The sequence below is a fragment of the Schistocerca gregaria genome, chromosome 7 (genome assembly GCF_023897955.1).
Source record: "Schistocerca gregaria isolate iqSchGreg1 chromosome 7, iqSchGreg1.2, whole genome shotgun sequence".
NCBI lineage: Eukaryota > Metazoa > Arthropoda > Insecta > Orthoptera > Acrididae > Schistocerca > Schistocerca gregaria.
The window spans coordinates 317654700-317673645 of NC_064926.1; the positions used below are offsets into that span (position 1 = coordinate 317654700).

General features: G+C 38.3%; 2 protein-coding genes across 2 annotated transcripts in view; one reads left to right on the forward strand and one right to left on the reverse strand.

Annotated features, from left to right (window-relative positions):
• The window catches only part of LOC126282520 (vacuolar protein sorting-associated protein 45), a 105846-nt gene extending 89773 nt beyond the window's left edge, over positions 1-16073 (reverse strand). The window contains exons 1-3 of the mRNA XM_049982185.1: positions 15829-16073; positions 15545-15743; positions 3682-3831 (exon numbers count right to left, since the gene is read on the reverse strand). Coding sequence (XP_049838142.1) covers positions 3682-3831; positions 15545-15743; positions 15829-15990 — 511 coding nt within the window. The 5' untranslated portion in view covers positions 15991-16073. The remainder of the gene's footprint in view (positions 1-3681; positions 3832-15544; positions 15744-15828) is intronic.
• Positions 16074-16470: 397 nt separating this feature from the next.
• LOC126282522 (pre-mRNA-splicing factor 38B-like) lies at positions 16471-17646 on the forward strand. Its single transcript, XM_049982189.1, has one exon. It carries the CDS (start codon positions 16471-16473, stop codon positions 17341-17343), a length of 873 nt encoding a protein of 290 aa, XP_049838146.1. The 3' UTR covers positions 17344-17646.
• The last annotated feature ends 1300 nt before the right edge of the window (positions 17647-18946 follow it).

Here is an 18946-nt window from a genome sequence, read left to right on the forward strand (position 1 = left end):
TAGGTCGGTCAGACGTATATTTCCCCCCCCCCCCCCCCCCCCCCACCTCTGACCCCCCCCCCAACCTATTCTTCAGGAATTCTCAACCCACTGTAAGTGTAACACACTCTCAAACATTTTCGTTAAAAGGAATAACAAACGTCATGCAAAAAGCTCTTTGAACTGTAATCACTGAACAATCAATTTTGAAAAACATTTAAATTGTGTACACGTGATGAGGCGCATTGTGAGCTACAAAAATGACTAGAAATGGCAGGAGAGTCTTGAGTGAGCATCGCACACGCCACTTTTCTCTTGTCCCACCACTCCCCTGCCTCACCCACTGACAGCACTAGAGCTGATAAAAATGTGGTGATTAAGGAAAACGTCCCAGAGTGTGAATGCTTTCAGGGCACTTGTGCATATACTATCAAATCATTCAGCCTGTATTCATGAAATATAATTATACAAACTCAGGACAAGCTGATTGAAGCACCCTCAATCCCAGGTGCAATAATTTTGTGCTTCACTAATAGTAGCAGTGAATGATAGAACAAAGGCGAAAAGCACACTGAGGGTTGAATATAAGCCGGAGGGAGAGTTGTGAGGTAGAGCTCTTAGAATATAAAGTATGCACTTTTAGAAGTACAGATACACATAGAAAGTAAGAAAACAAACAGAGAAAATTCTAGCACACTTCATGCACACATCCATATGAGAAAATTTGCTATGAGCCAATCCAATACCTCAGAATTGCAGAGTATAAAAAAGCTGATGTCCTACATGTGAGAAAACATTAAAAATTTCCAACAACACTACACAATAGGAGAGACTTCTTGGACAATGACAATGATGAAACATCAGTGGAATCTTAAAGTGTCTTTAAGAAATCTTATGTGCTTGTTTAGATTTGCAATTTTTATTATTTAATATTCTAAGTAAATTTAAACTGTTATAATGAATGGAAGCAATTTGGAATGATGTATAATAAGCAGTGATGGAGATTCAGTATAGCCACAGATTCAAAATGTTAAAATATCATTATGAGCACCAGTGGTATCAAGAAAAATGGGATTTTTGTGAAGAAAGATTAGGGTGTGTGTGTGTGTGTGTGTGTGTGTGTGTGTGTGTGTGTGTGTGTGTGTGTGTGTGTGTGTGTGTGTGTCACTAAGACATCACGCCATGATTTTTTCCGTGTTTCTATTCCACGACACGGAGCACCATTGATGTCTCTGTCCACACAAACGGGACAGGTTTCAAGAAGTGCAGCCACACGCTTTTCATAGTAGAGTCACAGTCAGCAGCTGTCTGTGGCCACACTGCTAAAACAAGGTAGCCATAGTACTGCAGTAGATATTTCAATCTGCCCTCCCTCCCTCCCCACCCACCCACCCTCCTACATTAGCAGTTAGCAAACAAAATACACTACCTGATCTTGGGATCGTGCCAGGCACAGAGGGCCCAACCGACGTTTACGGAGATTCTCACACATTCATGCAGCAATTGTCATTGATACACAATGTGCTACTGAGTGACGTGTATCACCTATTCATAAGCAAATGTGTTTCCTGCCAAGAGTAAATGAAGTATTATTTTACAAAAACTGATTTTTTCTTTCATACTAATTATTTGACATTAACGTAAAGGCAATTATGTCACACCTATAAAGTATACTCTAAATGTGGGTATGTACTCTATCTGAACACACCTCAGTTTTATTTACACTCATATATGTTTACATATTTTATTTATTGTTTTATCTGTATATATTCCACACGGAGATCAAGAACTGTCTCATTTTCCTGTATTTCTCATGTTTTCAGGTAAGATTTGTCTTTTCTGTTTCTCTACATGGGTTGGCATTGTGAATAAGAGATATGACACATCATACAGATGCAAGTAATTAATCCAATTGTTGGTCTTTTCATTTCTAGTATTTCTTTAACTATTTCATCAATTGTTCTCTACATGGGTTGGCATTGTGAATAAGAGATATGACACATCATACAGATGCAAGTAATTAATCCAATTGTTGGTCTTTTCATTTCTAGTATTTCTTTAACTATTTCATCAATTAGGAAATTTGCAGTGAACCAAATTGCCAGCATTTTCAGTAAGAAAAACTGGCAAGGACCAGATAAAAAAAAGTTGATTACATGGAATGAACACAAAAGTAAAGCTGTCAGTAAGAATCTCTGTATAATGAACTGCGAAATCTGATCTTAGCTCTCTTTCTTCTTTTACATTCTGTGATGAGGTACTTGCCTAATAGGATTTTCTTACATATATAACTGAACAGAGGGGGGGGGGGCAGAAGGGGAGGGGGAGGCGGAGGGGGAGGGGGAGGGGGAGAGATGCACCACTTTACATTAAAAGTACTGACCCAGTCTATTTTAGCTACTACAAAATAAAGTATTGTGAAATTTGAAGGATTTTAAAAACGTTTCCAGGTACGGCAGAGCGAAAGATTATTGAAGAGTGTATTTGTTTTAGTTTGTGTAGCCTCAGTATGTAGCTGGAAGTAATTCAAGGTCTCAAGTGTTGCTGTAGATCCCATTCATGGTTTTCTTCCCTAATCTAAATTGAAGCAGCTGAGCCCAGTTTGACTTTTACAAAAATCCTTTCTGTTCATAAAAAAGGCATGTAAAATCATAACCTTGAACTACAATGGTTATCTGGACAGTGACCGACATTATCATGTAGCATGGGAAGTAGTTGAGGGAACAAAACAATGATTACACTGACTAAGGTACTAGCTCCGTGTGCTTAGCAAATTGAGCAAAGCAACTGAAAATCCCAGAAATGTGTCATTTGTTCTGTAACAAGATTTCCAGTGGAAAAAAGTCAAAACTACTGACATTTATCATCAATTTTCTGTTGCATATGAACCTAATGTGATGAGTGATATCGGAGTGCATCAATGGTGGCACTACTTTAAGAATGGAAAAACGAATGTTAAAGTTCATAATACCAGACGATAAGGAAATAACTTATGCCAACTGTGATGGATTTTGAAATAAAACAAAGAAGTTTACATCATTGGATTCTGCATGCCACTGTCATTTTGCTTTATTTGTTGTACTATTGTACAATTTCACCCACAGGTCATTTTCCAGTATCTTGATGGAAACTGAGTGAATGATATTTGTAACATGGAATTACCCAATTACCAAACACCTCATAATACATTAACTCCAACAATAAGTTTGGAATTAACAATCATCTGATTTTAAAACATTAGCATTCATAAATAAAGTACTAAAAATAAAATATATTTTCATTTTTGATAATTTCAACAACGAAAAGAGCAAATCATACAGCTGTAAACATATTTGAAGATGTTTGCTCATTTCGCAAATGAATTAAATGTGCCATAAAATATGAAATTTTTTAAAAATTTAAGTCAATGTTATTTGGTAACTACTCTTGCACTAGAAATTACAGTATAAATTCAATTATTATGTTCCACAACATAATCAGTTATCACAATGCGGATAATCAAAAATGCAATTAATTAAATAAATGAAAAGTTTAAGTGGTTGCAAAATCTGCATTACTTGTATTTTGTACAATAATACACAAATTTAAAAGTGTAATTAACATTCACTGACAATTTACATCTCTGGAGCATACTCTACATGTGTAATCTTACAATGGTCCACGCTTTTTTTTTGCTCACAATTTGTAATGAAGTGCACAAACCTTGAGAACATGCCGTTATGCCAAGAGAAAATAGATGCGGACTAACAGCCAGATAGTCAGCATAAAATTCCTGGACTTCCCTCACAACTTCTTGATCATCTGCTTCAGCCAATGTCTTTATGTCAGCTTTTGCTATAATATTGCTGAAATCTGAAAGCAAAATAAGATTTTTTATTTTTCAGTTTGACTAAGACTCAAAAATATTACAACTTGTTGCAGTTTAAGTGCTACAAACAGACCTCAAAATGTCATACAGTGAAAATTGGTGCTATCTGTGTGGGGTAACAAACTGGAAGCAATTTACCTAGCATCCAAAGAGAATATTTGAGAGTGTAAAATATTTAGAAAAATGTAATTGTGATAAAATACACTCTTACTCACTATGGGATTAAATATAAAAAGAAAATTCTGAAATATTGAAGGAATGTTAATTAGAATGATGTAAGAAAGGATTGTGAGGTCACTAGACACAGCACAATGCTGGGCAGGAGAAAGGTGAGAAAGAAACTGGCCAAGGCCTTTTCAAAGAAACCATCCCACCATTTGCTGTAAGTGACTTAGGAGACTTGTGGAAAAAATTTATATCTGGATAGTCGGATGCAGACTCCAACTACCATCCTCTTCAATGAAAGTCCTGCGTCATGTAGCACCTCTTTTGGTAACGCTGTAAGAATAATCATACTTATCTGGTACATATTTTTATTTAGTGAAATACAGTGTCCAGTACAAACTGTTCTGATTTCAGGAGATCTTTCTCATTATTTTTATGGGTTACTGAACTCTTTGTTTGGAGTACTGAGAGTAGGAGTTTGATACGGCATCTATCTCCTACACACAGTTTGGAACTTTATTATCAAGCAAGATACTGTGAACTCCCTTGGACAAGTCACAAATATTTCAGTTTTTGGTTGCAACTGCTACAAGAAAAACAAAGATAATAGATGAATTACCACACATGAAAAATGGAACTAAAAAGGTCTAGATGTAGAAAGAGCGGAACAAAGAATATAAGAGATAAGAAGAAGCTGACTCTCACAAATAACACATTGAATAAGCACATGCAACACCACAGCAAGTAGCAGCCACTAGTAGCAAAACATGACATGTATCTCAAGTGCTGTAAGCAAGTAATTAGAACATCAGTAGCAGGTGATAATAGCAATAATAATACTTCGTCTAGTACAGCTTATAGCTGTGTGTACGAAGTAATATTTTGGACAAGTATTTGTGAGGCTAGGATAGTAAAATCAAGCAATTAATACCGATAAATGAAAGTGAACGTGATAACATGTTGGACTGGGAGGAGTTTCAAAAGGGCAGCATAAGTAATAAGAAATTTCCATTATCAGACAGTAATTTGGGCATAGGCATGGGAAATATGGACACAACCCAAATGGCAATGCAAGAAGGTGTAGGGGGAGTCATGACAGCAGTGAAGGCAAGTATGCAGAACTGCCAAAGATGGAGTTAGGAAATAACTTCGATTTAGTAAAAATTATATGATCAATTAATTTATCAACAGAAGAAATGAAACTGTCAAACAAAAAGCAAGCAAATAATATAAAAAAAATTGTGAAATAGCAGTCTAGAATGTAGCATGAAAGAAATGAAAGTCAAACAAAAGGCGAGAGGGAAAAAAAACTGAGCTTTGAGGACATGTTCAAAATGTGGAAAATAAGACTAGAAAACTAATCACGAAAGAAAGTCACAGTTACGGAAACAAGGAACAGGACACACGAAATAATAGAAAACAATATCTAAATGGCCAGAAAATGTAGAAGCAAAAATGGTCACATTAGATGTAGCACAGGTACAACAGAAAGTCGACATCATTAGTCAAGTAGTAGACAAGATAAAACACACAAAGGAATAAATTGTAGAATAAGCAGTACATAATATTACCAGGAAGAAAATTCAGTTGGTGGACATCGAGCAACAAATACTAAGAATGACCTTTAAGCAGAATTCATACACAGCAGCACATTTACCAAGTTCCACCTGAAAGTGAGAGGATTGTTGGAAAGAACTTGAAAGAATTATTTCCTAGATGTGCAAGATGGTTAATGAAATAAAATGTGCTGGGTAGTGCAAGAACTCCCCTATAACATACACAACCATCAAACAGGCATGATAAGGGTATCAGTGGAATAAGAATGTATAGTATGCACACCAACTGAACACAAAATATGCAGCTAACAGGCAAGGACATAGAAATGGTGGAAAAAGAAATTATAACAGTGATGCAGGAAAGATGCATGAAGAGACAGGCGGCCACATTAAACAAAGTCTTCGGCAGAGGACAGAAAGAAAGATTCCACTGCAAAGCAGAAAGGAATCGTGACAGTAGCCTGCACTACCACAGAAAAACAGGCAATAATAAGGGGCCAAGGAATCACAAGTGTGACAGATTTCCTTCTAAATACAGTGAAGTGCAGAACATGGACAGAGGAGAAAAAGGGTGTGGTAAGAGCAAAGAAGAGAATGAAGACTGGAAGATGAGAGTGGGCATGAATAAACCACCAAAAGAAAATACAGGAAACTTACACTAGTTTCTGGAACAAAATCTGTAGAGCCATAAGCAGCTGCTAGCATGTCATCACTTTACACCATCAGAATAGGAGAAATGAAATGCTGAATAGAGTAACTTATTATAAGAATAAACTATAACAAAGGATAATGTGGAAGTTATTCAAATTATTAAAGTTAACAAAAACCTGTGATATTTGGAATTTCAGCTTTGTTTAGTAGCAAACAGTATAAGTAATGAAGTGTTTAAGGCAAGAATGTAAGTTACAAGTTTAACTGTTACTTGTTTTTAAAATAGAAGGTGCTGTTGGAGAGTTATGGGAAAGCCATAAAATGTCACGAGTTGTTAGAACTTGAAATTAAAAAAAAAAAGTTGTAATGCATGGACACAGTCATCCTGCCATATTTAGAAGAAGAAGTTATTGTTGATTCACAGTGGTTGATGATTAAGGGAGAAATTTGGGGAAAACATAGTGAAATAACGAGGCAAAAAATAAGTATTCAGAAAGAACAGGCTTCGGAAAAAATTAAGTGAGATCACCTTGAGAAGAAAGAGAAAGAAAGAATAATCATGTCTTTTTTATGAGAACAAAACATTGAAAAACGTAAACATATTTACTTGTATCCACCAAGTAGCTAAATATGCAGATGGGAAGGAAAAGATATGCTGAAGGAGAGAATGAGCAAAACATTGAAAAAAATAAAAATGATTTCTGTCAAAGCACATAGGTGACATAAAAGTGACTGTTATTAAAAAAGAAAAAAAATTATGATATACACTGTATTTATGTACAACATTATCATAAACTACAGATGAGTACAGAAGCAACTGAGAAAAACTGAAACACATATTAGCTGCAGAGAAATAATGAAAGGATGCAGGCAGAACCCTGGTTCATTATTTCTCAGCACATATAAGCAATCCTACAAGAAAACTGAAACTAAATAATAGAATGATGAAGCTGGTAGAATACCAAAACTGACTCGAAATTGATTGTGAAAATACAGAGAACATAATAAAAAGGTATTATACGAAGGAGATGTGCCCAAAGACAGCAATGGTCAGTAGGTTCGCTGGTTGGTTTGTTTGGAGAGTAAAGGGACCAAACTACAGGGTCATCAGTCCTTTTTTCCATATTCAAACAGGTCGTGGGGTAAACCATTTCCCAAAAGAGTCTGGGACAGTAAAAAAGAGGAAAACTAACTGGGAACCACACTAAAAGAGAGAACAAAAAAACAAAGACAAAAGGGGAGAACAAGCACAAAATGAAAGAAAGTGGTAGAAAGTATTAAAATAATACAGCAGATGGAATGGGCTAGCTGATTGCAAGAGTAAAAAAAGATGAGCTCGCCACTCAGCAACACACTAAAATCTCCAGCCTAAAAGACAAGGCTAGAGAAACACTGACAGAGGAAAAACTAACACCAAGGTAAACAAACAGCAAAGAAACAGTGAGAAAGCGTTAAAAGGAAGGGAGGGTGAAGGCCTGGGAGAGAAGGCCAGATGCCCACCCTTAGCTTGTGTGATGAAAAAAACTCCTTCACAAATAAAACTTAAAACTAGAGCGGCCATTGAGGCATAGTCTCCTAACACCGTAGGCAGTGTGGCGGGAATGTTAAAAGTCCACCTCAAGGAGGGTAAAACTGGGCAGTCAAACAAGATGTGGGCAACTGTCAAGTGGGAACTACAGTGACACTAAGGTGGGTCCTCACAAGAGAGGTGGTGACCATGAATCAGCCAAGTACGGGCAATGCGGAGCCAGCAAAGGACAACAGAGTTCCTGCTAGTTGTTCGCATGGAAGACCTCCAAACTCAATGTCTTTCTGATAATATGTAGTTTATTTGGTGTACTTAGTGCGTGAGATGAATACACTAAGCAGATTCAGAAGGATGTAGGATGCAGTAAGTACTGGGAGATGAAGCAGCTTGCACAAGATAGGGTAGCATGGAGAGCTGCATCAAACCAGTCTCAGGACTGAAGACCACAACAACAACAACAACAACGACTACAACAACTGAGGGTATGCCATTCATTATCCCAGATCCAAAAACTTTATGGTGTAAGACTGATCAGAGATCAGTCTCCAGCATGCCAATCTCCAGAGTTGGTTTACCAGTAGCCTGTTTGTCCAGCAGCTTTATTTTTCGGGATTCTGGTATGTCCTGGGGTCCAAATGAAGGCCACTGAACGTCCACATTTTTTAAAGGCAGAAACAGACTCCTGGATAGTCATTACCAATAAGCACTGGTCGAGAGCTGGTAGGCTGCTTAAGGAGTCACTACAGATGAGGAAGGATTCACCTGTGCAGGAGGGTATACGCTCAACAGCAGGACGGATGGCTACCAACTATTCAGTAAGAACACTAGAGCTATCCGGCAAGGAGTGCTGTTCAGTGCATCTAGCATGAGCATAAGCTAAGCCAATGCGACCAATAGCCATCAGTGTAGACTATTTCCGAGCCCTGGAACTTGCTAAGAATGGAGAAAAATTTGCGGCAGAGGGCATCAGGGTGAACCGAATCTTTGGGGGCACACACACATCCAGACGAAGCTGTGGCCGCGACACCAACTGAGGTGGTGTACGTGAGTGGACACAGAGGAAAGGTGGCTGAGGGAAAGACGCAATTTCAGTGAAAAGGGACCGGGCAAGGACTGCAATCAGAATTCTCAATCTGGTCCACCACTCTGGGAGATGAATCACTGTGTTAAGGGAAAGGCGATGATAATTTGGAAGGTGAGGCAAACTATGAATGTGGGCAGTATAATTCACAAGTAGTTGTCACCTGATCCACAATGGAGGAACCCCAGCTTCCACAAGGAAGCTGTTCACTGGGCTCATTCCGAAAGTGCCCGTTAAAGCGTCAAACTCTGCAGTTGTGTTCAGGGTCCAGCACCTACAATGCTGAGGGCAATGTTGAACAATACGTCACACTCCCATAGTAAATAACAAGCGATTATCCATTCAGCTGTGGCAACAATGGTAGTAGTGATGATCTGGTCACCTCTTTGATGCTGTCATGCAATGGAGATTCAATGGTAACAGCGGAAGTGAAACCATCCCAGTCAGCATTTGTAAGAGCCCATCTGGAGCATCCAGGTGAGTGATGCTGGGGGAAGAACAGAGAGAGTGGAAAGTGGTCACTGCGGCAAGTCATTGTGAGCTCTCCAGTGGATACATGGTAGAAGGCCAGGACTGCAAACTGAGAGATCAATGGCTATGTGTGAGCCATATGCCACACTGAAATCAGTGATGGCACCTGTACTTTGGAGGCAAAGATCAAGTTGACTTATCAGATCCTCGACATCTTTACCATGGTTAACCGCCACAAAGGGTTACGGGCATTAGAATCAAGCAGAAGTAGGAAAGGTGGAGGATGAAGCTTCGGAAACTGCAGGAAAGCAGCAGCCTCCCTTCGCCACTTATCAGCTGTGCACAGCAGATAGGGGTGGGTCACAGGCCACTTGCTTAAACGTAGTAATGAGCAATGTTTTTATTACAGAGGAATGATTTTTTGCATTTTTTCTTTCTTATACATTTTTATTATATTTGCAAAACATTACACTAAATAAGGACTTTTTCTTGAATTAACTGACTTGTGACTTAGCTATTTCCATGAATACATATTTCTCTGAGAAAACTATTTAATATATTTTGAGATTTTTCATAAAATTTCTCGTAGCTTTAGACTTAACATTATGATATTTCCTGTGCATTTCTCTATGTATGTAAATGAGCAATCAACTTAAGTGAATAGAAATTAATGCTGCAAACCATTAATACCTTACTGTATCCATACTAGAGAATTATACTGATACAACAATTTCAAATAAATATGAAATTGTAAAGTTTTGATTCTCCATCTTTTTTTGATAATTCTTGCGATACATGAATTGACACAAAAAGAAAAGAAAAATTAAGTCTTGACATGACAGAGATGGATGAATTTAAGTGTGAATGTTTTTTTTTTTTATATTTTAACATAAAAATTTTCTGTACTGTTGTTAAGACCGTGCCATTGCTACTTTGTATTTTTGTTCTTTTGGAAGTATTAGCATTTAGAGTTTTCGGGTAAATTTTCAGTTTTTTCATTGGTTACCAGATAGATTTTTTTTTATATTCCAAAATTTTCATTTCCTGTAATTTGAAAAATGTTTAGAAAAAGGATGTAGGGCTACATATATCAATAAAGTTACTACAAATCGATGCTTGCCCTTAACCATCGCTGGCAGTCCGAACCCAACAGGTGGTACAGGAATGTCCCATCATCTGCATAGAGAATCTCTCGCTGCAATACATCCTTTGTTCCTGTAACCCCCCTTCACCTCAGACTTCGCTACTCCCCTCCTGCTACCTATCTATTCCCTTCTATGCTCCCAACCCAGCATTACGCAGCCTCCCATTCTGCCAATGGGCTCACTAGTTTTCTCCCCCTTCTCTACTTGTTTTCTTTCTCACTGCCTTTTCCTCCCTCCCCAACCCCAAACCTCCCAATTGCATCTAACAGTCCTAGAATGTCTCCCCCATATCCCTGCATACTCCCACAAGCAGCAATTCACGTTCCCCTACCACTCCCCTACGATCCCTGCCCTCCCCACCCCATGCTGCCTCCTTACCCCCATCAACTATGCCAGATTGCTGCTACAGTCAGGCACATTTGATGTCCACAATCTGCATACAACAGCCGGAGAAAGTGAACATAAGTGTGTGAGTTGTGTTTTTTCTATTTCAGAAATAGGCCTTTTTCACCTGAAGCTTACACATATAGCAGTCTTCTCACTGTGCCTGTCTGCAACTCAGTGTCTATTCTATATGGTGAGTAGCAAAGTTTCTTTTTCATAATATTACTGTTATTCCAAACTGGACTGTCCATTATTTGATACAGGAATGTTTTGGCACCTACTGATTCGATGTGCAGCAGATGGTTGGAGAGAGTCTGCAGAACGAGTCACAGTGTGCATAACGACGCATCCGAATGCGAAAAGTAGCGGTGAACATCAATAATTGTTGATCTACATTAATTTTGTAGGAATTGAGAAAATACATAATGTTTTACAGCAATCAGACAGAATCAGCAAAAGAATAGCTAACTCAAGTGGAATTATAAATTGTGTAAATGTTAATGTAAAGTAGATAAACTTGAGATATCATTGGGATGTTTTCTAAGCATTTAAAGTTTAATAAATACGGAGTTTAGAACAAACTGTTCTGATTTCAAGACACCTTTCTCACTGCTTTTTAAGAGTTATTGAATAAATTATGTAGAGTACTGAAAATAGGAGTTCAATAGGGCAAACGTCACTTAGGCATACAATTAGGAACACTATTGCTGTGATGCTTTCCATGTGAATAAGGCAGTCAGTTTCATGAGGCTGATACCAAACCAATATTGCAGGAAACTAAGGAAGCCAGTATCAAAGAACCAACATTAATCCAAAACTGGACTGAGGCTTTGCTTGTTAGAGACTGGATGTAACTTATCGTCTGGAGATTTTTGTAACAACACTCCTCAAAAGCATCGTTTCTTACATCTGTGTGTAATTCAGAGGGAAACATTCCACACGGGAAAAGTTTATCTAAAAACAAAGATGATGTAACTTACCAAACGAAAGTGTTGGTATGTTGATAGAGACACTAACAAACACAAACTTCAAGCTTTCGCAACCCACAGTTGCTTCATCCGGAAAGAGGGAAGGAGAGGGAAAGACGAAAGGATGTGGGTTTTAAGGGAGAGGGAAGGAGTCATTCTAATCCCGGGAGCGGAAAGACTTACCTTAGGGGGAAAAAGGGACAGGTATACACTCACTCGCACGCGCCCCTGCCCCCCCCCCCCCCCCCCACACACACAAGCAGACATTTGTAAAGGCCTTTCCTTTACAAATGAATCATAACTTCTGTATGGGGCAATTTTATTGTTATGCGATAGATGGTGCTGTATTCAACACAAATCAGAATAGGTTACAATTGATTGAAACACGATAGTATCTCAGGAAATTACCCAATAGATTAGGATCCCAGTAGAGTAGAAGGGCAGTATTCTTATATTTTGTAATGCAAAATATGATTCTTGAGAACATAACACATTACATTGTTCACATTATTGGTACAATAACTCACTGATGGTGTCAAAGCAGAAAATGGTTAGAATAGGTTATCAGCTTGTTTATCAATGCAGGAACAATGATGATGATGTAGTACACTTTTGTTTCCTTCAGTGTCTTTTTTTAATGAGTCCCCTTGCCTCTCACCCTCCGGGTGCTTGTATTGGCTGAGTCCCATTGACTCTCACCATCGGGGTGCTGGTCTTAGGTGCATCCCCTTGCCTCTCACAAATCTTCATGTTTTACTCAAGCAAATATGTTTGAAATGGTGCCTGCTCACAGAAGTATACTTCACAACCTTATTTCTGAAAGTAAATCCTACATCTCAAAGTTTTTCTTCACTAATATTTACAAATTCAGTGATAATTCCCGGCCACATATTTGCACTTACCATTCCACACAGTAAAAAAAAAAAAAAAAAAAAAAAAAAAAAAAAAAAAAAAAAAAAAAAAAAAAAAAAATCTGGAGGTGTCATGGTGCAGGCCACTCATGAGGGTCTCCACATCCATGCCAATGGCCAGGATAGTTTCAATTCAGAACTTTACGAGACGTCCACAAACAATGTGCTTGATAGCCATCATCTTCAAACAAAATATCCATTCTTGTTTAAAATGGGAAATCTTCCAGAAGTATTGGCAAAATATTATCTAAAATGTTGCCATTCACATTACTGTCTATAAAGCATGGGCCAATTATTCGAGACCTATTACAGTGCTCCAGGGGTGTTGAAGCTCAAATTCACTTAACCGGTGGGGAGTCCCCACTTCCCCATAATGCATATTGTGCCGATTCACATGAATATGATTCGTAAACGTTGCTTCATCAGAGATAACACCTGTGAATGAAAATCATCACTGGCTGCCAGTTTTTGTATTGAAATGCAAAAGTTCAAGCGGCTTTGAAAGTTGTCCCCTTCTACTAAGGCTTGATGCAATGGGTGGTATATGTGTTCATGCACGTTGCTGCGAAATTCCTGCAACTCGTGCAATTTCCCTTGAACTATTTGAAGATGTACAGCAGTTAGAGCCAAAACATCCACTCAGCATTTTTGTTTACCACGGGCTGTGATCGGATTCTTCGTGTGGGTTGAACACTTACAGTAGCAGTAAAAATTGGCTAATATTGCAAAATGTTGTTGCTGAAAGAAATTCCTCTCTGGGAACAGGTTCACATACCATCGACAAGCTTTTCCTACATGCCTATTTGACACACAGTATGAAGCAACAATGTCCACCCTTCTGCAATCGTCAACATTGTTGCACAAGTAGGAAGTGAGCCGCAACAACTTCACAATGCTGTTTCCTTATCCATAATTCGTGGTATAGCCACACATTTTCAAATGTCTGCTTGTGTCTGTGTATGTGCTGATGGATATGTGTGTGTGTGAAAGTGTATACCTGTCCTTTTTTCCCCCTAAGGGAAGTCTTTCTGCTCCAGGGATTGGAATGACTCCTTACCCTCTCCCTTAAAACCCACATCCTTTCATCTTCCCCTCTCCTTCCCTCTCTCCTGACGAAGCAACCGTTGGTTGCGAAAGCTTGAATTTTGTGTGTCTATAGACCTGCCAGCACTTTCGTTTGGTAAGTCACATAATCTTTTTTATATATTTTTCCTTCAACTTTCAACTTTCCCTTTTTTGCTTGGTACTGGCTAGCCAACTGAGCTGCTCTTCTTCTTCTTTTTCTCCCTCAACTCTAAATTTTTCTGCAGGTAGCATTTATCTTTCCCTTGATTAGGCTTGCTTCTACAGTCTTGTAATTGTCCTCTTGGCCATTCCTGTTCAGCCTTTTGCACTTCTTGTCAATCTCCTTTATTAATCTGTATTCCCTGTTGCCCATCTCATTTCCTGTATTTTTATATTTTCTTCTTTTGTCAATTACATTCAATTTCTCAAGCATTATTCAAATGTTTCAAACAGGCAGTCCATGTTCTCCTGTTTTTCCTTCTCTCCCTTTTCCTACTATCAAATTCTCTCTGAATAACTTCTTTCATCTCATCGTACATTTTTTCATGATCTTTATCATCTACGGAGCAAGTTGGCATATAAACTTTTACAATGGTAGTTTTGTTCACTACACTATTCATAGTAGCTTACCTGCATTCCTATTTTCTTATTCATTATTAGGTTATTCCTGAATTACTTCTATTTGATTTTGTATTCATAATCCCGTACTCACCTGACTGCAAACTGTATTCATCATGGGATCAAACTTCACCAACTCCCACTGCATCTAACTTCGATCTATTCATTTCTCTTTTTGAATTTTCTAACCTACCTACCCCATTAAGGGATCTAGCATTCCACATTCTGATCCATAGAATGACAGTTTATTTTCCTAATGACATCTCTTAAAGAGTCCGTACCAGGTGACCTGAATGGAAGACTATTTTGCCTCCCGATTTTACCACAGAGGATATCATCATTTAAACATACAGTAGATACACAGGCTCTTGGCAAATGTGACAGCTGTAGTTTCCCCTTGCTTTCAGCTATTCACCCTACCAACTTAGCACGGCCATGTCGGCTACCATTACAGGACCAAATAAATAAATCAGCCAGACTCCCCTGCCTGCAGCTACTGAAAAGGCTGCCACTTCATTTCAGGAAACATATGTTTACCTGGCATCTCCAGGGGTATCCCTCCAATAGAGTTGCACCTACAATATGGCCATCCCACCTCAGCAAGGTCTACTGCTGGTGGGGATGGAATACAACTAAAGAATGCACAATACATAGCCTATAAAAGAAAGATGGGAAGAACAGTTCTAAACTGCTTTTCAGTGCCTGCTAGATTACAGTAGTCCAGATAAAATCTGATTTGAAAATTATATGATATTCCACACTTCCATAATAAGCAGGTCAATGAACAATATAACAGTTTCAGAAATAACACATTTAGAAGCAATTATGTAGCTTTGGCTGCTGACACGAAGTAGGGGCCTATATAATATTTGGATGCAGAGCAATTTGCTTTCCAATGCAAAATCCAGAAACTGATGGTACAGTCATCTTCCTGCGGAAAAGTATAGTCTTAATTTTTTCATATTTCCATGTCTTACATAATGCAACAAATTAAACTGATCTAAATTTCTGTATCACAATAAAATGAGAAAACGTTGTTTACTTTACAAAAGGGCAGTCATCCTCTGCAGACATAGTTTTACTGTTGAAAGCAAATCGTTCTCAATATTGATAAATAAACAACGAAGATCGTGTCATCAAAACAATGTACTTACAAATGTAATAAGCGCCGTACTGCGGATTTCTAAGCTCTCTTTCAAGAAATGAAAGGTTTTCTTTCGTTGGTCGGATAAATACTATACACTTCAAGTGTCTCATTGGTTCATAGGCGCTTCCAGAATCAATCCTTTCGAATAGGTACACCTCTTTCCTTAGTATCTCCGACTGCCCGAATACCATGCTCACGATTCCAGTCTGGGAACACATATACGACAACAGAGGTAAGCTCCAAAAGCAAGTATCCGATTATTCAATGTTTACCAAACGCCTGTAAATATACCGTGTGTTTGTCCATCAGAAGTATTTTCATTCCTGGGCCACTTTCTTCTGTCATTCGCGTAATGTATAGCCTAACAGCTGCAACGACGTTCATTTTTATTAAATTATTAGAATTATATACTTGTACACAAGAAACTACGAACTCAACATCATCACAGCTCATAACATCCGCTCCCACTCACGATCTGTCATTATTGTTGATATCGCTGAAGACCTTTGAGGCGGTAGAAGTGCTTTGGCTGGGCATATATTGATATAAAAATACGCCTCCATAAGTTTCCGTTTTCCGAAGGAAAATATAAAGTTAATATCGAGCCACATGCAAGAAAATGTGGTAGACTAGACATTCAAGTGTTGCTGTATTTATATTCATGTGAGGTAAGAAAATAATTTGTTTTATTGTTTCTAACACAATACTTCCGTGCTGCGTGTTTACAAAGGCGCCCTATAAGTAATGTTTTTAATACCGACGTGCATTATTCGGATAGTGTTACTTGAATGTAATTATGATATCTGTAATTATTTTATTGGTCACAGGTAGTACTGTTTGCCAGTTAGAAAAGTACCACTTCCCACTGCAAAATATCTTTTTTTTTTTAGGTGCAGTAACAGCTCTACTTCTTTTCACTGAAGATTATTGAATATGGATGGTCAACAAGTGTGTAATGATTCGAAGCTGTACAAAAAATCCGCATCGAAAGAAGAGAAGAAAAACAACGTATTGCAACTGTGGGGAAACGAACGTACAATGAATTTAAACCCACTCATCTTGGAAAACATACGAACTTCGTATTACTTTAAAGTGAATCTTCGCAAGTTGAAAACGTACCACGAAGTCGTCGATGAAATTTATTACAGAGTTGGTCACCTAGAACCGTGGGAAAAAGGAAGCCGAAACACAACTGGGTTAACGGCACTGTGTGGAGGTGTTCGAGGGGTTGGTGCGGGAGGGATTGTATCATCAGCTTACTGCTTACTATATAAAATGTTTACGTTAAAAATGACTCGAAAACAGGTCAATGGTTTGATTACTCACCCTGATTCCCCTTACATTAGAGGTTTAGGTTTTATGTACATTAGATACACACAGCCTCCACAAGACTTATGGGAATGGTTCGAGCCGTTTTTAAACGACAAAGAAGAAATTGATGTAAAGGCAGGAGGGGGTCACGTCATGACAATAGGAGAAATGTTAAAAAGATTTCTGACAAAACTGCAATGGTTTTCCACATTCTTTCCACGAATTCCGCAACCAATACAACAGACGATCGATAGGAAATTACCGGTACTGACGACAAGGTCACTAAACGAATTTCGGGGCAATGGAACAACTCGGCGTAATTCTTTTAAGGAATATCATACAGCTGTAAAACCAGAAAAGGAAAAGACCGCCATTTCCTCGAAGTCGTGTAATTCAGGAAAAGAAAGTTCAACTAGTTCCAAGAAAAGGCGACATTCATTTGAATACAACGTCCAGAACACAAATAGAAGACCAAAGGAAAGAAGGTGTAATTAATAAGGTATAAATTAATGTAAAATTTTGCTGTCACATTTCGTTGCACTGTGAACATGTAAAGGGCTCATTTGACAATTTAAAGACATATACCTGGAAATGACCAAGTGAATTACTTGCGCTCGATATTGAAAGTAAATAGAACCATATTCTTGAAAGCCTAAAGAAAATAAGTGTTGTCACTGTAGACTGTAGTGTGGATTTAATTCCCGTACTAGGACATTGTGTTGTTTTTTACAAATATTTGTAGTGAAATAATGCTGTTGGCTGAAGCCAGAACTTGAGATTGTAAGTTTTTTTGCAATAAATGCCTGACTCATTGAAAGCGTCGGTATACAACTTTGTTTTAAGCAAGTGTTGATTTTTTTGTTCTAACAAACAATGTAAATGCTGATTGGGAGATACGAGATGTTACCGCAAATAGGTTATTCAGAATTGTGTTCTTTTTATGGTGCTTCAAATATGCTGTAGTCTTTATAACGTTACACATGCAAACCTATATAGCGCTCATCCTTCCCAGGTCCTCAATTTGGTATCTTGGATGCATAAACTCATCAGGCAAAATATTAAATATCTGACGTATTTACAACGGCCAAAATGAGATAATTGCTCCTGCAGGTACTGCTGAGTGCTTCATACACTAACAGCACATTTATCACAGTCTTCGGCAATTTTTAAGTCTTCCTGTAACAGCTATTAGGCCCTTTGTGTTACCTATTAGTTCGCATGTGGAGTGAAAACAATCAGCGCATTTGCCAACAAGACATGTTACCATGTATCCATATCTAATATTTTGAACTGTGTCTGAAAATTCAGTCCATACCGTAGCTGTACACAAAATAACAACTCATTTATGCCGTGTGCTCTGACATTCAGCGTTATCTGTGCTTTATTTTGTTCATAAAGTGCTGAACAGGAAGGGATGAAGAACTTCAAAATTTCCTAGCATGACTGAATTACAATACGAGGGACTTCGTATTTTCCGACATTGTGAATTACGTTTAGTAAGCTCTACATTATAATATTTACCCTACAAAGTGGTACATAAGTTTTATTGTTAAACTGGAATCTGATTCATACCGGTATGTATTCAGACGACAATTAAGACAAAAAATGTTTCATTGTTCGGATACGTGTATGAACGCCCGGTCAACAGAAGAAACATTGAATCCGAGCACTGCTATCTATGCGAATCTTGAGCTTCTCCCGATGTACGTTGAAAATGACAGAGCGCTCACAGTCGAAACATTTGAGGTTGTAGATGGTAGTACCCGGCTACATTTTCATTAGGTCATTTAACACTCCGTCTGCCACAATCGACCCGACAGGCACAGCTGACGTGTTTACGCTCTCCTTTCCCGGGTGGCGTGGGCTTTCTCCGCTGCTATAGTACCTTCCTATCTTCAGGTGCTGTTTACAGCATGTATCACCAGTTTTGATGCTATCTTTGTGGAGAGCCTGTGTGACATTCATAGCCACTCAAATTTGTTACACCCGATTACATCCCACTTACTGAGCCAAGTATTTTTGTTCTTATTCATCAAAGCTGTTATTTTGCCCATTTGAGGGATAAGTAATGTCAGTTTTGTGAAAATGTATAGTATTT